The 26,791-nt window shown below is 43.1% G+C and overlaps 1 protein-coding gene across 2 annotated transcripts in view; it reads right to left on the bottom strand.

Annotated features, from left to right (window-relative positions):
• The window catches only part of TMEM131L (transmembrane 131 like), a 169,434-nt gene that overhangs the window by 12,148 nt on the left and 130,495 nt on the right, over nt 1-26,791 (bottom strand). For both annotated transcript variants that reach the window (XM_078445675.2, XM_078445676.2), the window contains exons 25-31: nt 26,135-26,760; nt 19,749-19,897; nt 11,205-11,329; nt 7,809-7,975; nt 6,443-6,631; nt 2,407-2,485; nt 1,424-1,506 (exon numbers count right to left, since the gene is read on the bottom strand). In XM_078445675.2, coding sequence (XP_078301801.2) covers nt 1,424-1,506; nt 2,407-2,485; nt 6,443-6,631; nt 7,809-7,975; nt 11,205-11,329; nt 19,749-19,897; nt 26,135-26,760 — 1,418 coding nt within the window. The remainder of the gene's footprint in view (nt 1-1,423; nt 1,507-2,406; nt 2,486-6,442; nt 6,632-7,808; nt 7,976-11,204; nt 11,330-19,748; nt 19,898-26,134; nt 26,761-26,791) is intronic.

The raw sequence follows: 26,791 nt of genomic DNA, 5'->3' as shown, positions 1-26,791 counted from the left end.
ATGATCCCAGGGTTATGGGATCAAGCCTCGCATCATGTTCCACACAGAGCATGGAGCCTGCTTAAGGTTCTCTCTCTCTCTCTCTCTCTCTCTCTCTCTCTCCTCTGTACCTTCCCCATTCTCTCCCTCTAAAATAAAATAAATAAACAAAAGTAATTGCAGATTATTAACACCAAGAACAAGGTAAAAGGCACTTGAAACATACACACATGCAAAAAAACAGATTAAGACTCTAGACAACATGTAAGTCTCCACCTGACAACACATACAGACAGATACAGACAGAATACCATTTTAAGGCATATCTGTTTGACAGTTTTTATTTTTCCCCATCAACTAAATCTTATCTTGTCTACTACCTTAAAGAAAAAAGGTAGTACCACCTAAATTTTGTCCAAGTCTTGCTTCAGCAACATTACTGAATTCAAGAGTTTTTTTTAATTGAAAACACTTATTTTATTGGATTAGTAATTGGATCCAACTCACAAATAATTTATTTCTAATGACAATGCAACAACAGCAAGTCCAAAATGTATCCAAAGAACAGCACAGAAGCCTATGCTTTCAGAGTTGGCTCCAATGCATAGAGGAGTTTTCAAATCTAGTCTCATTTATATGAGCAAAAGCAAGCACATGCGTTAAAGCTAAATGATGCCACGGGAGTGAACATCAGGTTTATCCTGCCACGGTTCCTGACCCTAATCACGTGGGAAGCAGGCACTAGAAGAAAACAGGAGACACAAGACAAGAGCCAAGAGAGGTAACAAAGAGAACTGGAGAAGAAAAATGAGGGAGACTGGAGTTAACGTCCTACAGAGACCCCAGGAGGGAGCGGGGTTTGGTTTTCCCTCCCACTCACATCATTTCCACACCCCTGGGACGCTGTCTTCCCCACCTGGGGGTAGCCTGCAGGAGCTCAGCTCCTGGTCTCAGGTCGCGTACAGGGAGCGAGGCTGGTCACTGAGGCTGCGAGGCCAGGTTAAAGGACTTCTAAGACATGGGGAGGCAGGGAGGACAGGGAGAGAGTGGGAAAGGTGGAAGCAGGCTCAGGTGCCTGGACTTGACCCATGGCATGCTGTCCAACCAGAGCTTACCTTTGCTTTCTCTATTTCTCTGTTACCTCAGACAGGCAAAGGTGGACCACACATAGCAGTAGTCCCCTGCAAAGCACCCCGTGCTATACTCGGGCCACAGGGCACCTGTACCCTGGCTCTAAACGAGGGGGCAGCCCAAGTCAGAGACCTCAATGAAGCCAGTCCAGAGGGCAGGTACATTCCCAACGCACGAAAGCCCAGTGACATGGCTTGAACAAGAGGGCGCTGGGCGAAGCCCCGGCCCCACCCGACCTGCCTGTCTTGGCAAGCTCCCCGACCTGCAGTGTGGAGCACCTGGCTGCTGTCTGCTCCAAGCGTATGCGCCTCACCTTTATCTTCTTCGACACCTGCAGGCCCGGCAGGAAGGCTGGGACAGGGAGGTTCTGCATACCGTGGGACATTATTCACGTTTCTGTGGAGAAAGTGAGAGAATGAGGATCTACTCATTTCTTCTGTACAAGGACATACCAAATTTGTTCACTGAGTTTTTACAGACATTCTTCCCACAAGAAACATAAAATACTAGACACACAATGGTACACGGCCAGAAAAGGGCTGAGGAATAGTAAATTCCCAAGACCCAGCAGAGCCTTTCTTAAATAAACAACAAAACAAGTTTAACTAAGGTAGCTAAGGTGAACTGCAGATTCACCATCAGCCCACCACCAGCCGGCAGCAAGAATTAATCCCTAATTTACTTCCTACCTCTAGCAAAACAGTTCACAGACAGCTTTGTCTCCTATGCTGAGTTTCCTTCTTTACAACCCCATCAATTTAGTTTTAATGACAGCCTCCTGTCCTCTCACTATGTGACCAGCGCCTAAGGAAAGGTGATCACATGCCCACTCTGAAAACCTCTGCCGGCTGCGTACCCTCCTCTTCTCCCACTCAATAAAAGCCACTTGTTGATTTTGTCCCATGCGGTGGCAAGCATCACACAGCAGAATTGTTATCATGGGGGTAGCTGCTGGGGTCTTGCAAACTTCCCTAAGTCATGGGCGTCCAGTTTTATTTCAAGTTGTAGCAAAGCGTTGATGACTCCAATCCCTACAACTACTGCAGTTTCTCTGTCTGCTTTCAGGAACGAGATGTGTTCCAATGTGGCTACGTCACTGGGCACCCCAGAGATCATGAAATGTGTTTCCTCGGGAGGATCCTGCCTCCTGAATGATGAGCAAAATTGGGCTGTATTTTCCCACATCCTTAAAAAGTTTTCCTATTTTCACCCGCAGAACCAAGTACAAGGAAGAAGCAGTGACAGGAAAAGCAGTACCTACAACACACCGTCAAAGCTAGGAAATTAAAAACTCACGTGGGATTGCAGATGTTATGAGAAAGATTCAAGGAGATGGGAGTTTCTGAAGGAAAGTCATTTTGGGAAACATTGTCTCCTGCATAAAAACAAAAACATTATCATTATGTTTTACACATGTAATTCAACTGTATTATGTATTAAAGAGCAGATGGCTAATATCTCCAACCCTTAATGAGCAAGTTCTCACTTTAAAATGATTTTCACATTCAGTAATTTTATTTTATTCTTTTAAATTTTTCCCAACATTTATTTATTTTTGAGAGAGAGAGAGAGACAGAGACAGAGTGTGAGTGGGGGAGGGGCAGAGACAGACGGAGACAGAATCGGAAGCAAGCTCTAGGCTCCGTCTGAGCTGTCAGCACAAAGCCTGATGTCGGGGTCGAACCCATGAACCGTGAGATTATGACCTGAGCCGAAGTCAGATGCTTAACCGAGTGAGCCACCCAGGCACCCCTCAGTGATTTTATTTTTAAAAAATCTCTACTATAGGGGTGCCTGGGTGGCTCAATCGGTTAAGCATCCGACTTCGGCTCGGGTCATGATCTCATAGTTCGTGAGTTCAAGCCCCACATCGGACTCTCTGCTGTTAGCACAGAGTCTACTTCAGATCCTCTATCCCCCTCTCTCTCTGCCCCTCACTCACTTGCACTCTCTGTCTCAAAAAATAAACATTAAAAAAAATCTCTATTATATTTATCTTCATTGAAAAGTTACTGAAATTCAACACTTAAATTTATGAATTTTGGATTAATGGTGTTTTAATTTTGGCAAAAAGCTGAAATCATTAATATCATGTAACTTTCTCATAGGGGTTTTTCTGATAAAAGAAATCTTGCTATATAAATAGATCCCTGCAATTTATAAAAGTAATACATATTTACTGTAAGAAATCTATGAAAATAAACGTAAGTTTAAAGAAGAAAAACAGGGGGTGCCTGGGTGGCTCAGTCGGTTGGGCGTCCGACTTTGGCTCAGGTCATGATCTTGCGGTCCGTGAGTTTGAGCCCCGCATCAGGCTCTGTGCTGACAGCTCGGAGCCTGGAGCCTGTTTCGGATTCTGTGTCTCCCTCTCTCTCTGACCTTCCCCCATTCATGCTCTGTCTCTCTCTGTCTCAAAAATGAATAAACGAAAGAAAGAAGGAAGGAAGAGGAAGGAAGGAAGGAAGAAGAAAAACAGAAGTCACCTGCAATTATACTGCCATTCAACATTTAGATATATTTCCTTACAATCTCTTTTATGTGTACGCATACATATAAAATTGGGGTCATGCTTCACATATATGTTGTCCTTATGGTCTTTTACACCACAATTATGCTGGGGACATTTTTCTGACAGTACGTAACCCTCAAACAACTTGTAAACTACATATTAAGCCACTGTACAGAAACACTATGAATAATTTTTGTCATCTTGCTCTCTCAGCCTTTCCCCCGAGCAAAACTGCATTTCTATTTTTTGTTAGTAAGGACCGATTTTTCAGAATCTTATGTTTGCATCATCAGGCAAACTTTGTCTTCAGTGGTGGATGGAGCTGGGCTTGGTGTAGGCTGTGGAACTCAAGCTTCCTCAGGCCAAACATATCCCGCTATCAAAGCGCGTGTACCTGCCTGCCTTCATCTGAGCCTGTGTGTCTCCATGTGGGCGACAGTGTCTCCTAGAGGGGGGCAGGACTGCTGAGTTTCTTGGGGGTTGAGAAGATCTTATCTCTTTATCCCTAAAGCACACTGCACAGTAATAAACACTGCCTATCAGTGATATTAAAATTTTATGGGGGGTCATTAAGAAAACAGTGTCTCAAAAGGCTCCTGGGGAGGGAGAGGATAATGAAAGAAAGGCTGAGAAATGCAGCTTGAAAATACGCGTGGGTGCTTTCTGTAGGTTTTTATGGTTACTAGGGCCCTGGTCTCTCAGACAAGACCTTCTTTTATATGTCTCACTGCCGGTGGGAGACAGAGAAGAGAGGACAGCCCGGAGGCTGCTGAAGGGAATGGTCCATGGCTTGAAGCAGCCTGTCTTGGGGGGAGGAGACAGGGTTCAAGCAAACTGGGGTGTGGAAGAGGCTGCCAACCTCTCTGTGCCCGGGACCTCAAATCTCAGACTGGCACGGGGACACCAGCCCTGGCCCCTCAGGGTTACTTGGGAGCAGTGTGAGTGTGATGGGTGAACAAAGGCCTCACAAATGTGAGTTTCTCAATCTCACCCTTACACAAAGACTAAGCTGAAAATAACAGTGAAAAGGAATGAATTCCATCTTTATATAGACACAGAGCTTTAAAATAACATTAAGTGAAAGAAGCAAAATGCAGAATGATATACTGAAGTATGATTTCCCTTATGTAAGTTAAAAACAATAATTCTATACTTTGTTGATGGATATATAAATGTAAGATAAAATATGGACTAAAAGAACATGTGCCAAGTTCATGACAGTGGGCAGTGACTCGGGGAGGCCAAAGTGGAAAAGACTATAAAGCACTATTAAAAACAAAAACAAACCCAAGGGTAAAGATAGCGAAAGTAAGAGTAGTTAATTCTCTGACCTTTCCCAAATCCTCAAATTTCTCAAAAATAAGAGAAGGCCACAATGTTCACAGCATTATTCACAATAGCCAAAACGTCGAAACAACCCGAGTGCCCATCAAAATGAGATATGTGCATGCAACAGAGTATGATTTGGCCTTAAAAAAGAAGGATGGGTGACCCTTGAAGACATTATGCCAAGGGAAATAAGCCAGACACAAAAGGACGACCACCGTGTGATTCCACTTAGACACCAGAGTAGTCAAATTCATGGGGACAGGAAGTAGAGGTGAGGCTTCCAGGGGCTGCAGGAAGTGAGGAATGGACAGCTGTTGTTTAAAGGTACAGAGATGTGGGGCACCTGGGCGGCTCAGTCAAGCATCTGACTTCAGCTCAGGTCATGATGTCACAGTTTGTGAGTTCGAGCCCTGTGTCAGGTTAGCTCAAGCCTAGCTCTGGGTGAGCACGAGCCCTGCTTCAGGTGAGACCCACTTCTCTCTCTCTCTCTCCCCCCCCCCCCCGCCTGCCCTTCGTGGGATTCCCCCCTCCCCCTCTCTTAGATAGATAGATAGATAGATAGATAGATAGATAGATAAAGGTGCAGAGTCTGTCTGGGGTGATGGAAAAATTTGATGGTGGTGATGGTTACACAATATGAGTGTACTTAACACCACTGAATGGTACATTTAAAAATGGTAAGTTCTGGGGGCGCCTGGGTGGCTCAGTCAGTTAAGTGGCCGGCTTCAGCTCAGGTCATGATCTTGCGGTTCGTGAGTTTGAGCCCCATGTCAGGCTCTGTGCTGACAGCTTGGAGCCTGGAGTCTGCTTGGATTCTATGTCTCCCTCTCTCTCTGCCCCACCCCCTCTCACACTCTGTGTCTCTCAAAATAAATAAACGTTAAAAAAAATTAAAAAATGGTAAATTCTGTGTTATATATATTTTACCATAATAAAAACTTGCAAGTGAAAAAAGGAATGCAAAAGTTCTTTGAACTGTGTCAAAGTTAGACATTAAATGATGGTGATGATGGTGATGATGATGATGATGATTTAGGGAGAGGGAAAGGAAGGAGGAAAGAACAAAAGAGTGAATGAAATCCAGAGCTAAGTAAACACTCCAATCTGCAGTCCCGCATGTACTCCAGGCCCTGGAAAACAGATCCAGGTCTCATACTGGGCTAGGCAGCAGGCCAGGAGGGAGGACAGATGGGAGGGAGGGCAGGGGGGAGGCGGGAGGCAGAGGCAGGAGGGAGGGCAGGTGGGAGGGAAGACAGGAGGGAGGGCGAGAGGCAGGGGCAGGACGGAGGGCAGGAGGCAGGGGCAGGACGGAGGGTAGGTGGGAGGGAGGACAAGAGGGAGGGCAGGTGGCAGGGAGAGCAGGAGGGAGGGAGGGCAGGTGGGAGAGAGGACAGGATGGAGGGCAGGTGGGAGGGAGGGAGGACAGGCGGGAAGGCGGGAGGCAGGGCAGGAGGGAGGGCCGTTCCCAGGGCTGGGTGTACTCCCAGGACTCACCGCCTGGCAGGAAGTGCTGACGGCCCACCGCGGGCTTCTTGTCCCCATCAGAGCTGCTGCTGCTGCTGCTCCAGCTGCCCCAGCTGCCACGGCTGGCCCGAACGCCGCCCGAGGAGCTGCCGCAGTCAGAGCTGGAATCCGAGCAAGACTTCTCCACACACTTCTTGCCAGTCTTCTGGTAGTAACCCTCTGCAGGAAGGAAGGGAGAAGTCATACCTCATTCGAACAATTTTCAACTTGATGCCATGTCTACTAAGGAGATAAGTGAAGTTATGAAGAAGGCCAGGTTCACGGTCAGGGTCTGCTACCTCTGCACATCTAGCAAGAAGAAAGAAGTTAACTACAACCAATAACAGGACTTTAAGAAACAGTGAGGGATGAGCTGTGTCTACTCTGCCTGCGGGATGGGTGATTACACCTGGCTGGGGCTCAGACTGTCAATACCAAGCATACCCTTGATCTAAAAGTGGTTCTGGAAATAAACTGTGAAGAAAACTGAGCTACTTGATCAGACTGGAAATTTATAGGTAATTTCTCCCTCTCTTTTATGAAGATACCTCCTAAGAGCTTCAATGTACTGGGGCACTGGCTGGCTCAGTCAGTACAGCATGCAATTCTTGGTCTCAGGGTTGTAAGTTCAAGCCCCATGTTGGGTGTAGAAATTACTTAAAATGTTAAAAAAAAAAAAAAAAAGAGCTTCAAAGTACTATTTATGCATGAGTGGAATGAACCCCCAAGAAGACCAAAAGGCAACACATGTGTCAAGGGAATGAATGAGAGGACAGAGAAAGAAACTCCCGAAATCTGCCAGCCATGTGCATGGAGGACATGGACGTGTGTCTGGGAACACGGTGTTGGCAGAAAGGACTACAACTCCCCCACACCGTCCCCCACACGTGCAGTCAACTTCAGTGGCCCTGGAGCCTCCTGCTACCCCTTAGTCTAGCTCGGACCTAGCTTTGGGTGCCCTCTACCTCTCACTCCCAGAGGCGCTGCCGGGAAGTTCTTGGGAGGGACAGCAGCCTGGCTGTGCAGGAACTGCCTGGCTTGGGTGTGTGAGAAGAACACAGTTCTCACCCGGCTGTCCCCAGAGGGAGCAACCACCGTTCCTTCAGCACTGCGCAGGAGGACAGTTGAGAATGGCCAGATTTTAGGGAGGAGGGGACAACACTCGAGGCCTGCCCAGGTTCAAAAGAATCTCAGGTTTACAGTGTCATCCTGACAGCTTTCCATTCAGGCGTCAATAACCTAAGTTGCCTCTGAAGCGATAACCTCATCAAGGTGTCACTTCTTTACAGTGGCTACTTCCTGGAGGAACCAAAAATCCCAACAGAAGCACTGCTCATAGCTCAACATAGTCACACACCTGCCTCTTCCTGTGCAGCAGGTAAACTGCTCCCAATGCCAGCATCTGTCTTACAAATTTCCCCCGGGTTTTCCTGTATACACCAGTTTCTGACATCGACGTTACTGCTCAGCTCAGGCCTTTCAAATGCATTGCACACAAGTTTTAATTCACTCTGTTCAGAAGGTCTAGAAGAACCACAAAAAACAAACAAACAAATCACATCCACATGTTATCATCCAACCATCCTTGCTTTCCATGAGACTTACCAGAGGTGAAAATGAACCTGGGACAACCCAAGACCTCCGCTCTTTGTGTTTTGGGGGAGAAGACACTGAGTAAGGGAGTGGTATCAAAAAGACAAAAGATTTTTGCTGTTTTAGAACTACAATCAATCTGGAGCTCATTTAATCTACTCTATACTTCACACTGAGAGGAATAAAACTCCATAAAGTTAAATAAGTGATGGAGTCCCTCCGTCACCTCATAAGTGGCAGGTCCAGGTCCAGAACCCAGGACTCTTGGCTCATCCTCCTTGGCTTTAGTGACAGGTATGATTCTTAATAGATGAACCTGCTGCCTGGTGTCTGGGGGAAGGTACTGAGCGTTCATTTATATCTCTTCTCATCCATTCATTTAGCAAACATTTATTGAGTGACTACCATGTGCCATGTATTGTTAGGAAAGTTGCGCTTACAAAGCATAAAGTTCTTTCCCCAGGGAGCTCACAGTCCAATGATAACATCTCTCTACTAGACCGTGAACTGGGGAAAGAACTGTAATGGTTTTGTAAATGGCAAAATAGAAATGGGTAGAGGACGCCACAGGAGTCCACAGATGGCTATTCACATCACCTAACTGCAGTACCTCACTTCAGGTTTGTAGGATGGCAGTTAAGAAGACAAAATATGTGAGCTACAGCACATGATTTCATTGGTTTCTGACCGCTCAAAGTAAAGACTATAACAGAAGAAGCAAGAGCCAAGGAAACAGACAATCCAACAAGTACCCACTTCTCTTTTTGTAAGTTTACCCATTTATTTTGAGAGTAATCAAAATGGGTGAGGGCCCCCTGGCTACTTCTTAAGCATCATGTTCTCAAAACATTCTGATTAGTTACAAGCTACTGGAAAGTTCTATTTTAAAATTTTGTTTCTTGGGGCGCCTGGGTGGCTCAGTCGGGTTAAGTGTCCGACTTCGGCTCAGGTCATGATCTCATGGTCCGTGAGGTCGAGCCCCGCATCGGGCTCTGTGCTGACAGCTCAGAGCTTGGAGCCCGTTTCAGATTCTGTGTCTCCCTCTCTCTCTGTCCCTCCCCCACTCATGCTCTGTCTCTCTCTGTCTCAAAAATAAATAAACGTTAAAAAAAAAAAATTTAAATTTTGTTTCTTTAGCATGTCAGAAATATCCTTGTAGAAATATATCATAATGCTTAATTGGTGAAATTCCACTCGAATTTTGTATCTTCCTGTATTTTCACATCAGGAAAATATAATACTTTAGAGTGACCTAAGTCAATCAACTTTTTATGAAAATACACGTAAAAAGAATAAAAGGTGGGGGGCGACAGGGTGGCTCAGTTGGTTAAGAATCCAACTTTTGATTTGGCTCAGGTCATGATCTCATGGTGCATAAGATGGAGCCCCTTGTCAGGCTCTGAGCTGACAGCACAGAGCTTGCTTGGGATTCATTTTCTCTCTCTCTCTCCCTGCCCCTACCCCGCCTCAAGATAAGTAAATAAAACATTAAAAAATATATATATATAACTTTCCTTTCCACAAGATACCACGCTGCAGCTTTTAAATAATTTAGCCTAAATAAAATGGTAATTGCTAATCAACAATTAGTATTTAGTATTAACAACAAACTAGCAGTGAGTCTATGCTTTTTTCCTATTTGCACTTTGCTGTTTGCTCTGAGTGAGCCAGGGACATTGGAGCTGCCTGACCTTTCCCCAGCAGAGTGTAAACGAGAAGGCTGGTTGGGGGGGGGGGGGGGGGGGGGGTGCTGCAATGCTGAATCACAGGCTCCGGACAGCAACCACCTAAGCGACCCAGCGACAGACACTGCAAGCAGCACCATATGTGCCCCCCACCCTCCCATGCCAGGGTCCTTGCCTCAGTGTGGGCTGTGCTGCCAGAGTCCCCTTCCAACAACAAGCAGAACTGCAGCATGGTGGAGCCCCTTCCCCAGGAAGATTTGGAGCCACTAGAGAACAATCTGGCAGAAACACATTTAAATACCTAGCTGAGCTCATAAGAAAGAAATTCCCAGATGCCTGAACTCAGAAGAAGAAAAAGCCAGAGTGGTGAGGATGTACTCAGGAGGAAAAAGGTTTTAAAGCCCAGGGGGTAGGTTTCAATTCCTCTCAAAGACAGTTATATACAAGAGTCAGGGAGCTGGAACTATTCCTAAATAAAACTGGGGTCCTGAGAAGGGGGTATTGTCAGTGCAAGGGACACCTGAAAGGCTCCATCCATGGACTTAGGGAGGAAAAGGCAGGAGAAAGTGTCTCTACTAGAGGCTCTGGGCTTGTGCATATGTTGGGTGTTTAGATGTCTAAACCAAGAAGTCAAAATTCAGAAACTATACCACCAGGTAGATTTGAAGTCAGAATGTACATACATACTAGTGACCCCTTGAAAAAACAAACCAACCAACCTCAAGCTGAGAAATTCACATAATATCAGATTTAGAAAGATATTTCTGAAAAGCCAGAATGTGGGATTCCCACAAACACTATCCAGTGCCTTCATTTTACTGGTAAGAAAATGAAAGCTCAGGGATATTAGGTGAGCTACAGAAGCAAGGTTTCCAAAGAAGAATATCACACTGCTTGGGTTCCAATTCAGACCCTGCCCCTTACCAATTCTGGGGCTGTAGGCAAAACACAAAATGTCTGGGCACCTCACTTACTGACGCTATAAGAGAACCCAGCTTCTGCAGGACTGAGCCTCAGGTTCCCTGAGTCATGACTGTTCTCTTGTTAAGGGGCAGGGGAATGCAGGACCCCTCGCAGGTGAGAGCAATGCAGGGGTAGGAGGCCTGAGAGCTCCCAGCTGTCTTCTCTTGTCACCTGACCCACAAACACTCTTGCAACCGCATTGCACAGACAGAATGAAGGGCCGGGCACAGAGGATGCCACACTTTTTCTTTAAAACCTCCCAGAGCTTTGAGCATTTTATAAAGTAAAAACATGAAAACTATGTTCACTTTAAGGTATTATTCTAGGAAAAGAAATGAAAACATAACCAGGATATGTATTAATTTTAATAACATTTATCTCAAAATACAAACATTGATATCTATTCTCTGTATCCAATACAACAAAAATAAGATTAAAAGATAATAGCTAAGAATAAAATTATAGATTAAAAAACAGATGAAAATTTTAAAGCGATCGTAAAAATTACACACCTCAAGACCTGAGCAGTACCTCTTTTCTTGTTTTTTCTACATGTTCGATTTTTATTCCAACTCAAGTTTTGTAAATTGCCTTCTTTCTTCTCCTGAAGCTTCTTCCTCCTATAAGGATCTTCTTGCTAAAGAGAAAAAAGAAACCTTAAGTAAAGGTTTAAACTGAAGACCAACTTCATATGAATTCAGAATGTTCCAACATGGGTGAAAACAGAGACATACATTTCTCAATCTCTAGTTTGTTTTCATTTCCCTTCCTTCTCTACCTTCCTCAATCTCTGCAAAAAGAAAAAACAATCATTGCCTATAAAATTCCAAACAGGCTAAAAAGGAAAAACATCTGTTAGCAATTTAGGGTCAGCTTGCTGTTAATCGGCACCAATAAATTCTCCAGCATTCACCTGTTAATTTGGTATGTGCAATTCGCATGAATTACTACTGAAGAAAAGTCACGTAAAAACTCAACTTAGGAGTAATTTGTGTATTTCTGTTTTTATTTGTTTACAGAAAAACTTTAGGAGGACAGCCAAATCTCCACTGAGTGTGCCAAACTAGTTTAAGCTTTTGTAAATAAGGCAAGAATATGCTTGATGTTTTAAATGTGGTTCTGAAAAACTTAATTTAGCATGAAATTCGTATTTTTATATATCTATACATTATGTACGTATGTGTATATACACATATACACATACGTGTGTGTGTGTGTGTGTGTGTGTGTGTGTATACATATATATATATATTTTTTAATTTGGGCCTTTTCCTCTTTTAAATGTTAGGCATAGTCTGTTAAGCCAAGAGAAGGGGGATTCCCCTGCCCCTTAACATTTTGAAGTAGCTCCTGCCTTAGAAGTCCTCTAATAACTCTATTTCTCTTCCTTCTACCACTCTGCCTCTTTAAAGGTTTTTTTTTTAATGTTTATTTATTTGAGAGAGAGAGAGAAACAGAGAGAGAGAGAGAGCGCACAAGCAGAGGAGGGGCAGAGAGAGAGAGGGAGACACAGAATCCAAAGCAGGCTCCAGGCTCCCAGTTGTCGGCACAGAGCCCAAAGCAGGGCTTGAACTCACGAACCATGAGATCATGACCTGAGCCGAAGTCGGATGCTCAACTGACTGAGCCACCCATGTGCCCCAAACTCTGCCTCTTTACAGCAGAGGCACTGTCAGCAGGTGGGAGAAGGTACAGAGCTCACTAGGGCTTGAAAAATGCATTGTTCCCGGACATCACAGAGGCAAATCCCCCAGCTCAGAGAGTCCTCTTCCTACTGACCCTTAGGATTCACCTTTCATACAGAATAAAGACTGCCTCATTTTACCTTCCTTTTTGAGAAGTTTGGTCCAGAAATCAGAGTAGGAATCCATGGCATTCTAGCATACACCTGACTAATACACATGACTTGGAAGAGGAAAAGCAGAAGGTTTCAAATGCCTACATGTTACATATCTGGGGTATCAAAAGCCTCATGTACATATTACGGCAAGAGGCTTACTACAATAAATACTAGAAATAAAATGAAACTGCAACTGTACATGTGGTAGGATTATGGGATTTGGGGGTTCTTCTTAATACTCCTTTAGTTTCTCTCCCAATAAGTATGTATTAACTTTTTTCTCATTCTGAAGGAATCTGAAAAACATGACACGTTAAACACACATAGCCCTATCTTATAGGATTTTATGCTAACTGCTTAAGTTAGACGCTAAACACATTAATAACATATGATCAGACATTATCCAAAGTTAAACAGTAAATACATGCCATATTTATTCACGTACTATTCCCTGTATATTTCTAACTTTGGGGAGGAAAGTTTTCCTCTCCCCTCCCCTCTCCACTTAAGGGCCAAGAAAGACTTTTCAACACAGCAAGTACTTGAGCCTTTCTGTCCCTCCAGAGTCACATACAAAGAAAGGATCTGTCTCTAAGTGGGGTCAGAGAAAGAGTGAGCTGGTCAGTAGTCACTCTGACACTTGGCTGCCTTTCTGCACTCAATCTGGTTAGATTTGTCATCCTGTGCAAACAAGAAGGACTACAGAGACATGAGACTGGGTGGTCAGAGGCATCGTTACTGTCTCTGAATATAGGCAAGAGTGATTAACGAGAGTGCGGGGCACGCTGGACTCCGGTGAGTGGAATGACAGAGAAGCAGAGTGCATGAGCAAACACAGACAGGAACAGAAACAGGGTGTGGACAAGAGAGGGAAAAGACTGAGGACATACTGAGGAATGAAAAACTAATGAATGGACTTGCTGTGTGTGTGTGTGTGTGTGTGTGTGTGTGTGTGTGTGTGTGTGGCGGGGGCTGGGGGGCGGGGGAGAGGGAGTGAGGAACAATGGGAAGTGAAGAGGAAGGGCTCCAGTCAGGCTTGGAGAACAGGCCAGCACTGGCAGTAGCAGATGGCGGGGGGAGGGGGCCGGGAGAGAAAACCAGAGACCCAGAGCAACAGACTTGTGGAGAAATGAGAGGCAGACTAAAGGCACAATCTGGCTCTTTGCTTTCTGGTAGAGGGTGTCACACATAGAGGGAGGCAGGACCAACCAGGGAACGAGTCCGTGCAGAGTTGCAAGTAAGACCACAACTGTGAGGCCAAACAGCCCAATTTGAATCTCACTCCATGCCTGCAACTGTGATCTTGAGCAAGTTACTTAGCTTCTCTCTGCCTCAGTTTCCTGAATCTTCCTCAAAAGGCTGTTGTGTTACATTACCTGATACATAGTAAGAATTCTATAGAAGACCTGGCTATTATCACATTATTGAATTATTTGAACTAGTGAAGTTCTCTGATAGCCCTGGTAGAAGGGACAATTTCATTGATTACAATGAAATAAAAAGATTTCCTAAAAGCAAAAACATTTAGTAAAAGCAAATGAAAAAAATCAAAGAAAAACCACAGATTTCACAATACATTCTTCAAGCTGCTGTATATAAGTAAAAGCAAATAAAAGAGGGAAAGGGCCGATTAAGAAAAAAATCGGATACACTATTTGATAGGCAGAGTCAATACCGTGCTGTATGTTCTTAAAGAAAATAAGAAAAACACATGCGACAGAAAAACAGGCAAAGGACATGAAATAGAAATTTGCAAAAGAAATATAAAAGGCTAAAAACCATGAAGACTTCACCCAAAATACTTAATAATGAAGTATGTTTTTAGGAAAGCCAAATTATAGACCAGTTTGGATCTCATCTTTCCATTTTGGTTTTAAAAACCACGAGTGTATTTACACTGCATGTTTCTGCCTGCAAACACCAGGAGAGGGCTGGGGAGGCAGAGTGCCGTTAACATAGTCTGCCTCTGAGCAGCACAAGTGGAACTGGGCGAGACATTCACTTCTAACTTATTTTAAAAAATGAAAAAGATTTCAGCGGTAGGATTTTGGATGGATGAGTTTTTACTTGTTTTTCGGAATAGGAAAGTGCTGCTTTTTCCCTGGTGAGAGATGCAAAGTGAAAGAAAACACAGTCGTTTCCCTACCTCGCTGATCAAGATTTTGCATGACACATGGGGCTGCTGGGGGCAGAGGAAGCCAGCATTTCCTACACCATCCATGTGAACATGAATCCACCTTTCTGGAACGCAATCTGGGGCACACATGAGGATACTCTCTAATCCTACTTCTAGAAATCTCTAACAAGGACACAGCAGGTATACAGGGAAGACTTAAGAACAACGTAGCTCATCATAGCGCTATTTACGAAAATAACAAGCTGTAAATTAATGTCCAGTCACAGGGGAATGGTTTAGGATTAGGGGCATAGTTAAATGACAGAATGTTATGTAACCACTGAAAGTTCCCTTTGTTTTGAACGTGAGAAAATTCAGAATTATTAGCATGATTAGCAAACCTACATCTACATAATGATGATGCTGAGGTTTTTAAAAAGTTGTATAAAAAAGAAATAGAATATATAAAAATGTACAAAGTGGTTCATTTTGGATAGACTTTTCTCCCCGCTGCCCCTTCCTTATGCTTTTGTAACAATCATAAATTCCTTTTCTAAGGGGAAAAAAATCTGCTTGAAAAAATAAACAGCAGGGCTACGGTTAAAATTTAGTTTGTAGCTCTTAAATCTGGGCTTCAACCTTCTTTGCCAATAAATCTACAGGAATGTTCCCCATGTACTATAGACAGATTTATACAATTTTCTAAGCTGCAAAGTTAGGCCCTAAGAATGTATAAGAAAAACAAACATTGAGTGCTGCCCTTGGGAATGTGTTTATTGAGAACGACTTCTCCAAACGAACAATGAAATGGAAAGCACACACTTGCAAGGTTTTAAAGAGATGCTCTGCAAAACAGGGAGTGAGTCTTGGAGACAGCAAAACAAATGAGGGACTATGGTCCCTCAGATCCTCCAGCTGGTGGCATCCTTCCTGTTGAGGGGATTGCCATCATCTTTAGGTGCAGATGTCTGTCTTACACAGGCTCCCAGGCCAGAAAAGGAAGGAGGAGCTTACATGACCCCTGGGACTGTGCACGAGCGAAGTCTGAGCTCCAGGGATAACGAGAAAAAAGAAGAGGCCCAAGCACAGAGGTCTGGGTCTGTCATGGGGGCCAGAGGCTGAGTCTGAAGTGGGGGAATGGCACCCACCCATGACAGATGGATGCCAGCAGCACCACCACTGAAGCACAGTTCCTCGGGGCCACCTCCTCCTTGTGGCCCTCAGATGGAGGGACCTGGTGTGAGTCCCAGCTCGCAGGCTGTGCAGCCACTGAGTGATCATATCTCAGTGTTGGTTTCGATCTCACTACAGGGCAACATGGAAGTCTCCAAAGCCCTTATCAGGAGGATGTTAAGGTTCAACCCTTACCCTCACCCATTCCCTCCTACCTCAAATTCAATGACTTTATTTCTGCTCCTGAAAGCACAGCCCGTCTTAGTCTTCCGGCCTCGCTTCCAGTACATCTGCTATACCTGCACCCTCAAGCCGTCCACAGCTACACCACCACCCGAGGTTCACACTCAGGCCCCTGCTCTTCCCTCTGTACATACACACCTCGGAGAACTCAGTGTCCTCTTTCAGTTCTAACCTCCACAGGCACAGCTCCCATTCAAGCCCTGGATCCGTATCTCCGGCTGTCACTAACGAACACGGTCATTTCCTTTCTACTTACCCCTTGTCAGTGCTTTGTAAGTGCGCTACTCTAAGCACTTACCACATGAACTCATCTATGCCTCACAATGCTGGGAGGTAGGCAGGCTATTATCATCCTCATTTGTCAGATATGGAAACTGCGATGTTAAGTAACTTGCCCAATGTTATAGAGCAAGTAAGTGACCACCTGGATTCAAACCCAACAAGTCTGGCTGCAAAGTCCATGCTCTTCATTTGCAACATTGCTTTGATAAACATAAAAATGAACTCATAAGTCAGAATTCCCCATCTTCTAGTTAGCCAGACTTAAAACCCTGGAGTTACTTTTGCAAGTGATTGTATAAGAGCAGACAGCTCCTCTCCTTTGTGCAATTAGGTGCAGGGAAGTCCTATTAGTTTTTCTTCTAAACTCTTACCTACTCTTCCTACCCTTCACCCTTGCTTGTGCCCAAACACAGCCTTACATCACACCTCCCAGCAGAGTAACAGCCTCCTTATGAGAAGACAGCTGGTGCCCATCTCTGCTCTCTATAACCCAGCCTCCAAAACATTCAGACTGACCCTCCAAAAATGCATTACCCACACATTCATTCAAGCATTTACTAAACAACTACACTTTATAATCTTTGTAACAGCCATTCTGCCCGTCTTTATGAAACTGAACTGAAAAATACTCAATTATGACCTTCAAGAAACTCACAGCCTATAGGCTGTTTTCCACCACCCATCCACATGTCAGTTCAGAAACCTTCCATCGTTTGCAGCAGGGTCCCCCCCAAACTGGCCACCCTTCAGCCAAATCCTCTGGCCAAACCCTTCAGCCGAAAGAACTTTGTTTGGACAGATGTGCTTTTAAAAATCTGACTCTGAAATTTATTAGCAAGCAACCCACTACTGTCCAATTCTCTATAGGCATCATCACTTTGATTGCTGTGCTCACCCAGTTCACTATTTGTGCTTCTGGCTGAGGTCTAGGGGATAAAGTCTAAATTTTCAATTGGTATGCAAAGGCCTTTCCCATCTGGAAGGTCTCCCACTCTTCCCTCCCATTACTTCCCACTCCTGATTGAGCTTCTTCTCAAAGATGATCTACTACAGCTCCCAGTTATGCTGTGGGGTTCAGGGGTGCCGCTGCCCACCTTCCCTTCTTTGCCTGTCCACGTTTCTATCTGAAATCCCTTCCACCACTTGACTACTTAGAAATATCTTGTCCTTCTTTAAATGCTGCAAACTCCCAGTTTGGAATGTCTAGGATATCTTTATTTTGTATCATTTTCAAGTTATTTAAATGAAAAACCCATGTTGGTTATGAAGTTTAAGCAAAAATAGAAGAATATAGAGAAGGAAAAAAGAATCACCCCAAATCCCACCACCCAGAAATAACCAGAGTCTGCCACTGATTATTTGGCAAACCTTATTTTTTACTATCTCTCTATGAACCTACATACACATTAGGATGGCAAGACAAGTGACGGGAATGATTCATAATATTGGAACGATGTATTATTTTTAAATAAAAATTTAAAGCTCAGTTTTATTTGAATTTAACAAAAGTAACTGAAGTAGAACCCAGGGAACTGCCAATGTTCAAATAATCATTTCTTCTTTATTAATTGTTTAACGTTAAGAAAGATAGTGAAGGACATTTTCATTAAGTTTTCACCCTATTAAGTGCTATGTTCAGTTTTATACAGTATGGACTCTCCACCAAGAAAAATAACATTAAAACTCACCATCACCTACCATTCAATACCATCTCTCATTTTTGCAGATTGTTACCTTTTCGTTTTAAAATATGCAATCTGTTCTGCAATTATAATTGCTAACTGTTTAGTTTTAATTGCGGGTGGAAAATGGACAGAAATCCCAACAACAGACCTTTAACACAGCTTCAGTAGTCCTGGGTCCTTATTTTCACTTCTAGCTTAGTTAAATTTCATTAACTTCATTTTTTAAGAAAGACTCATGATGAACTCACCTGTGTTTAAGGATGCTGCTGTCTTCGCACTTAAGTGTCAACTTGGCTAGAGTGTTCTTGCTCACATTCTCATTCTCTCCAAGATATGGCTCCCTGTGCCTTGGCATGAGACTTTTCTACCAAGTGAGGCAAGCCTGAGCTGGTGTTTCTCCATCTTCCTCACCTCCTTGCACTGTTCTTTAGGCTTTAAGTTCAATAACTATAGCCAGGCTGTGCCTGTGTCCATTGCTATGTGTCAGTTTTTCCTGGTGCACCCAGTGTGCCCTTTTATTCTATAAATTCCATTCTTCCCTTGTATCAGGAAAATTTTCTTCGATTTCATCTCTGAATAAATATGTTTCAGATCTATTTCCTGGGTCATTTACTTAAACACTCATTATTCTTCTGTTGGACTGGTTTTGTCTTTCTTTGTCCCATATCTATCATCATCTTTTCTCTAACTGCTTCCAGCTCTTCAATTTTTTCCCTCACACTCGCTGTGATTATCTTAAAGCCTTTCTCGGGGTCAAATAATTCAAGTTTTGGCTACTGTCTGTGTAACGTCATTTGGGTCTTCATTTCTTAGCTTTATAATGTCTCTTTTAACCTCATCCTGGTGTATTGATTTGCCTTTATAAAAGCTCTCATTTTATGGAGTTCATTTTCTATAGTGAGAAGTATGAAGAGTTTTCTTCAGGTCTCTGGATATGTTTTCTTCTACATTAGGATCTTTACCTGTCTTCTGTGTTCTACTCCTTTCATTCGCTTTTACTGTGTGTGTTGGGGGTGGGGGTGGTATACAGTGTATATCTGCATAGTTAGAATGCTACGTTTTTCCCACCGGGCTTTTACTAATACACAGATAGCTCTGTTCTGAAATAAAGTAGGTAAATTCTCCTAAATACCTTTTCTACCTTTCTCCTTCACCTGTTTGCTTTTGCCTATGAGATATGGGGCTGGGTTCTGCTCTCTAGATGCTCTTTGGTAGGCTACACTAGAGAGAAGGGAGAGGGTTTGCCAGGACAGTGTGCAACTATGTTCTCTTTTCTGGGAATCTGTTGCACAAGCGCCCACTTGCTTGAGCTAGATAGGCATCCCTTTCCTGTGGATTTTGGCCTATGCTTCCAACTCAGCAAGAGCAGACCCTAAAATGGATGTTGGGTAACAACTGGAGAAAAGGGACTGGTTCTACTCCACCGTCTTTACCAGGAGTTAACCCATCTGCTTAAGAACAGCTTCCCCAGAGAATAAAAGATAAAAGCTATCTGATGTTACTAGAAATTATCTTAGCGTCTCCTATGGAATTAGAAGATAAATAAAACTTTCCAGACACCTCAAACTCACCACTTACAAGTACAGATTCAAATGCATAACTAGACCCCTCACTGAAAAGTATGAAATATACGTGGATAGTCACTAGACAGATATTTGCTCTCTAAGCCCTAAAAATGGGTTTTGTCCTAATAGGCAAGAGAAAAAGGAATACAGACCTCGACTGAAGGTATGTCCTGTTTCTCAAAACATATGTCTTCTTTAGATGCTTTGTGGATCTTCTTTTCTGAGGAAGACTTTGTGTCAACCTTTTTCAAAGTTTCACAGCTGTCTACTTCATTCTTGACAGGCACTTGCTGGTTATTCCCTTGAATACATAAAAATGATTTAATCTCTAGCTAATTATTTCCATTCACATTCCCATAGTTAAATCTCTTTCCCACACCAATCTAATTTAATGAGATTTAGACTTAAAGATTGTTCCCGACATTCACGATGCTCTAGAAATGTGTTGACCACTAAAACCGTGCTTACGTTACGAGGTCTACAAAAAGTTTTTAAAAGAGATTGAGGGAAAAGCCTGAGGCGGTACACCATTATTTACAGCAGCATTATACCTAACAGCCAATAGGCAGAAACAACCCAAGTGTCCCTAGACAGATGGACAGACAAACAAAATGTGGTATACCTACAGTGGAATAGCATTCAGCCTTAAGAGGAATGAATCATTGCCCAACACCGTGGGCAATATTATACTTAACACTATTGAGGTGTATACTCAAAAATGATGGAGAGGGAAAAGCAAAGGAAGGAAATTCTGACACATGCCACAACGTGGATGAACTCTGAAGACCTGAGGCTAAAAGAAATAAGCCAGTCCCCCACAGAGAAATACTATATGATTCTTCTTGTCTGAGGAACCTGGAGTCATCAAATTCATAGAGATGGGCTGGTGGGAGAGGGCAGAGGTACTCACTGCTTAATGGGTATAGAGTTTCTTTTCATGACAGTGAAAAGGTTCTGGAAACGGATGGTGGTGATGGTTGCACAACAATGTGAAGGTACTTAATGCCACAGAGCTTTATAATTAAAATGGTAAATCTTATGTTATGCCTATTTTACCCCAATTTTTTTGAAGTTGGTGAGGGGAGAGAGGGGTAAAGGCCTTGGCTTCCAGTCATGACCCAGTCCCTAATTAGTTTTCAAAGCAAATCTCTTAAGTTGCCTGAGTTTCTTCAGTTTCCTTAGTTATAAAATGAAAATACCACTTTCTCCGCCTGCCCCGACTGCTACAAAGATGAAATCAGAAGACCCATAAATGGAAAGGATCCCCCACCAAAACTGCATGACCCGTTTCAGGGCAGGTTCTCCTCCCAGTCGGGGCGCACCTGTGCCCAGCAACCAGGGCCTGTACCCTGTAAATGAGCAGATGAATCACAGGGCAAAAAAGCTGGTGCTGGTAGAAACCTCATGTGAAAACATGATTTTCCTACTTTTCTTTCAAGTGATTTCATGCCTAAGTGTATTTCTTCTTCCATTCCTTACTTCAAAATAAAGTCAAAGCAACGTCAACCCCACAAAAACTGGCCTCAGTGTTCTGATATGAAACAAAGCATTTCAATACCTTCTCTTTTTTTCTTGAACTGAGACTTCCCTTACCATACCTTTGCAATCTGAGAAAGTTTAGATGGCCCGGCAGCTATTTCACAAGAAGCAGGCTGCAGTTTGGTGATGCAAGCCTGACCTCACTTCTGCAGGGGCTCCAGTCTGGCCCTGCTTTGGGACCTGGTTCAGGGAAAGTCTGTGCCCGCAAAATGAAATGAGCAGTTCAATCCCCTCTGATTCTGAAATTCTGAAGCTGAACTCACTCAAAGCAAGATATATACATCCTACAAATAACACTTACAAGGGAAGCATGCTTTTATTTTGTTAATGGAAAATGGTGTAAGTATCACAGAACTATAAAAACGCTGGGAAGCATTAATTGCCCTAAGACACAAGTTGGGTGTTCAGACAACTACAGAGGAAAATATCCACCATGATGAAGTGGTAAAGGAAAGAGCCAAGAACAAAGGAGGCAGGATCCAAAACAGAAAAAGAAATCATAAATAAGGACATCCCTTCGGATTCTGGAAACCATACATATAAAAGAGAACACATACATTCTCCCCAAAAATGTGCCGCTAACTTTCCTAGAGTCTTAATTCGTGAGAAAATGGATTTCCTTACGTGTTCTTCCGGCCAAGAACAGCACTAAAAGTATTAGTTGTCAAACTTTCTCAGGAAGGATCCAAAGTTAATATCCAACACTGAACTCTCCCCAAAAGTGCTAAAGCACTTAGTAACACCTTCTGTGGGGCTGGGAATCAGGACCAACAGTAAAAGCAATACTTTTTTTTTTTTAATTTTTTTTTTTTAACGTTTTATTTATTTTTGAGACAGACAGAGACAGAGCATGAACGGGGGAGGGTCAGAGAGAGGGAGACACAGAATCTGAAACAGGCTCCAGGCTCTGAGCTGTCAAGCACAGAGCCTGATGCGGGGCTCGAACTCACGGACCGCGAGATCACGACCTGAGCCGAAGTCAGACACTTAACCGACTGAGCCACCCAGGCGCCCCTCCACTTTTTTTTTTAATTTTTTTTTTAATAAAAGCAATTCTAATAACAAGTTCTTCATTGAGTCTTTGAGAAACTCTAACATGACAATATCTAAGAATTTAGAAATTCATTTACTAAATGGAGCCATCCAAGTCATCTTATTAGGCACGATTACTTACTTACAGTGTTATACAACTTTCTTATACCCATCTCAGAGAGTCAGTGTTTGAGCCACAAAGATAAAAAACAAATAAAACAGGGAACAAGTGAACACAACTAGAATCCTGCTTAAACTTTTATGGTATCAAATCTAATCAAGTGTTATATTTTGAGTAAAAGCTAATCTTCAAGGTATTAGTATCTATAAGTAAAATGAGACTATTTGAATTTTTCAAATATGCGTATTTCAGAAATTTGGAGTGTCTATTCAGTGACATCTTCCATGTATTGTTAATTCCAAGGCTTAGGGTATTATTCAATTTAAAAGTTTATTATCCTTTACATTGTTATAAGCAGAAAGCAATAAAAGGGCGCCTGGGTGGCTCACTTGGTTAAGCCTCCAACTTCAGCTCAGGTCATGATCTCATAGCCTGTGGGTTCAAGCCCCGCATCGGGCTCTGTGCTGACAGCTCAGAGTCTGGAGCCCTGCTTCAGATTCTGTGTCTCCCCCTCTCTCTGCCCCTCCCCTGCTTGCTTTCTCTCTCTCTCTCTCTCTCTCTCTCTCTCTCTCGTGCACGCGCGCGCGCTTTCTCTCAGAAATAAAAATTAAAAGAAAGAAAGCAATAAAATAATTGGCTGACTATTCCTCTTTCATAGTGCTGAGGCCAGCTGTGTGTCTTTAGCCTTAATTCCAGAGATCATTATTTTTTAATTGTACGGTCAAATACAGATCTAGAATTGTGATCACACAATTTAAAAATAATACACATTTGAAAAGAGACATATTTAAAAGATCATTTACGTTACACACAGAGCTCTACTCTTGTCAGAAGCTCAAAAGACTCTGGAATACATAACAAATGTTTGAAAAATTGAGCTGTGGTTTGACAGGTGGATGCCAAGAAAACTGTGTGTGAAAACAGAGCTCTGAAGCATCTGTCAACAGACTTCCTTTCTATGGGGAATTTTAATTTATGACTTGCTACAAGGCCTCTCAGAAGAAGGCCGCAGAAAGAACAGGAAGGGGATGAGACACATTTCTTTTATTCAGAAAATAAATTCTGTGTTTTTCAACAACAAAACTGAGCATGTAGTGCCAGAGCCATTAATATTCACCTTGGAATATTTTTTTTCTCACACAATATGTCACCCTCAGGAAAAATTAAAAAGCCTCAGAATAGGAGAAGGCAAAGTTCCTCACATGCCTCAAGGAGGTCTGTCAGGTTAATAAAATCACTTCAGGCACTCTTAGGAGACAGACCGCCTGCCCCCTTCCCCTTTTTCCAAAAGTAATCTTGTCACTGAATTTGCCTCTATGGAACATTTGTGTACTTTAGGAGAAGGAGCTAGGATATGGCAAACACACTAGCTGCTTTCCCCTGAGCAAACAGAGATTCCCCATTCTAGTGGGCCACACAGGAAACGAGGTGGAGGGACCTGGGATTCCCAACCAGCCGGCGGGCTAAGTTCAACTATTAACACAGAAGCCGTTTTCTTCAGATTCTAGAATGATTTTGTGATGGAAACACGTTTTTCACAAAGTAAAACACTTTTCAAAGCAAAAAAAGAACCAACGCTCAAAGTTGGAAGTGAAAATTTGGAGAGTTCTCATATACAAATGGTTTTCTCATCCTTGAGCATTCTTCACACGTTATGGACTCCCTGCCAATTATATGCCTGTTCACCATCTGCCAGCTTATTACAATGCTTTCCTTTAAAATCTGATAAAAGCACTCCAAGCCCTTGATATTACTAAAAAAAACTGCAAATCCTATCTTCAAACTACAAATATCTTCCTCTAGAATTCTCAGTCCTTTCTTATTTTTAAAATTGTCAATCCTTTAAAATGTCTAAATTGTAAATGGATGGCAGGCAACCTATTTTTTTTAACCTCTTTGATATTTTCCTAGAATAGTGCTGTGAACAGAAAACAGAACAAAACACATGTCAATGAATGGCTTTCCCTGCGAGGAATCTCCTGCTGACATACTAATTCCGGAGAGAAATCCAGCACTGTGAATTAGCACCTCTAAGTTTGCTGGTCGGAACATGGTGGAAAGCCAAAGTTCTTTCATCAGTCCTTACTTGATCTGATCAACAATCACCCTGATACCACTTAACATACTACTGATCTAACCAAAGAGCAGTTTTTAAAGACTTCTTATTGCGAGACACTTGTTTCCATTTAAAACACAGATTAGCAATCTGCATAGGAGGGAAAGATTCTGGGCAGGAATGACATCTATGATGATATAAGCAAGTCCTTTGTTTCTGGACCTCCAATACGAAGTTCACTCACACTTGCTGAAGTATTACTACATGGCCATCTATGCTCCACTATGGGCATTAAACATCAAGTATTGGACAGGAGGGACCTGAAGCACAAATGTGAATCCTCTGACCCACTCTAGCGCTGCACTTTGGGCCCACGTCTCCACATTTTAACCCACTTCAGAGTACTGCAGTGCAGCAAAAGGTCCTTCCCATCTATCTATCCACAAGGCCATGGCCACTGCACTCTGCAGGCACATTTATGCAGATGCCTAATGGACGCAATGGGCCACAGAAGCACCTCAAACAACTATGGTTTTAGGCTTACGTAAAGTCAGCCTATGTTAGATCCTGTGCTCAGGCCTAAATGATACCAAACAAGGAAAACCCTGGTAGGATTCACCCCTAATCTCACTCTTTCACAAATGTTTTGCAGCCTGGGCCCCATGGAAATGGAACAACAGGCAGCCCCCTGCCCTACCACAAAACATCCTCAGACCAGGTATGCTATGCTATCATTTGAGGATCTGGTTGAATGCTTCATCCGGAGTGCGTGTTCACACGCCGGGTGGACAGAACACAGGGGACGGTGTCAACCCTGCAGACATGATTCCACCTCAAACACGTGCATGGATACCAGGGGAACGGTACAAACTGGTTGGAACAAGACGCACCAGGAATACATGTGCAGTTGCCTGACCTTGCTCCACTCGCTCAGAGGACTCCAGCTTTGAAGTTAGAGACGTCCTTTTATGGAACACATAAAATTCACTTCGGGTTTTTAACTACATGCATAAGACTCATCAGAAACTGACCAATCCATAATATTTCTCTACCCCCTCTACAGTAACAGGGAGTGAAACACATTAGATGTTTTAATAAGATCAAAGGTGACTGATTTTTCCAGATTAAAAAGTGTCCAAAATCTGACTTTTACCAGGTACAGAAACGTGCATATTAAGATGATCAGAACGGCTAAGAAAAATAAGCACGGGCTCTTATGCCAAAAGCCAAAGGAGTCAGTTAAAGCTTCACGACAATGTTACATATAGGTAGTTTTCTGAGTCCAGTCCTGCCTATGCTTCCACTAACTGCCTTTGCTATAAGAGAACATCTGTCTTTTTTAACCAAGGGACACAATTAGACAAGAATCAGGGCCAGGGAACATGAGACGGTAGCAGCTGTTAAATATAAAAAGTTGGTAAGTTTTGTTCAGTCAGAAACATTTTATGAGCAGATTAATTTTCACAAGTAGTCTGAAAATCCAAGATATAAAATAATTAGAAAGTGGTGTCCATATCCTCCCAATAAAATGACATTCCCAACCCTCTAAACACATGTACTAAAAGTACACTTCTTAGCCATGACATTCTAAAAACGTGGTGCCTCCTCCTAAGCTTTTCATTTTGCAAACCGTACTTCAACATTTACACCTTTGCTTTAACTCTGTGCAAGAACTAAGAATTCAGCATCCATGATTAAACCTAAAGTCACAGGTGAGAACAAATTCTGTTAAAAAAACAGACCGAAGACAAACCAGAGAGAAAAGTCATCCAGGAGGATGAAAAGATTACCATTATTCTTCCCGGAAATCTCTGGCAAGTCTGACTGGTACTGAGGTGCACTTCTTGACAAGTGATTTTCAGGTAGTTTCTTAGAGGTCTTCAGAGAACAGAGCTCTCTCTCCTTGAGCTCACCTATGTTTTCTGAAGTTTTAATATCCGTTTCCTTAGGAAACATACATGTCTGTATTTCCTCCTTCATATGACATTCTGAAGAAGGATGATTGACCATAACTGTGTTTTTCAGTGTGTTTTCTTCTTTATTCAGTAAGTTTTTGGGAAGGGTTAAATTCTTTTGCAGGTTGACATTTATGCCACTTGCATATTTGAGGTTTATCCAGTTCTCACCCATAACATCAGTGCACACGTCCTCTCTAGGGGCAGACAGGGGGCTGCCCAGGGCTGGAGTCTGTCTCTCCTCAGCAGCAGTGTTGGCACTGCTGGCAACAGGTGGGCTAGGTCTGTGTTTGCTGTAATAGACTGAGCACTTGTGCTTCTTCTGAGAATGACCGTAGGTACCGGGGCTCCTCCTTGCCGCATTCTGGATCCTGCTTTGTGGAGTGTTTACTGGAAGACAGCTCTTCCCTCTGCCTTTATCAGAGGGGCCATAGGTATCAAGAAAGTTCTTACAATTGCTCCTGAATGGAGGAAGAAAAACATTTAACATCC

This window comes from Panthera onca, chromosome B1 (assembly GCF_046562875.1).
Source record: "Panthera onca isolate mPanOnc1 chromosome B1, mPanOnc1 haplotype 2, whole genome shotgun sequence".
NCBI lineage: Eukaryota > Metazoa > Chordata > Mammalia > Carnivora > Felidae > Panthera > Panthera onca.
The sequence above is the reverse complement of the archived record's forward strand: the minus strand, read 5'-3'. Positions and strand labels throughout refer to the sequence as shown.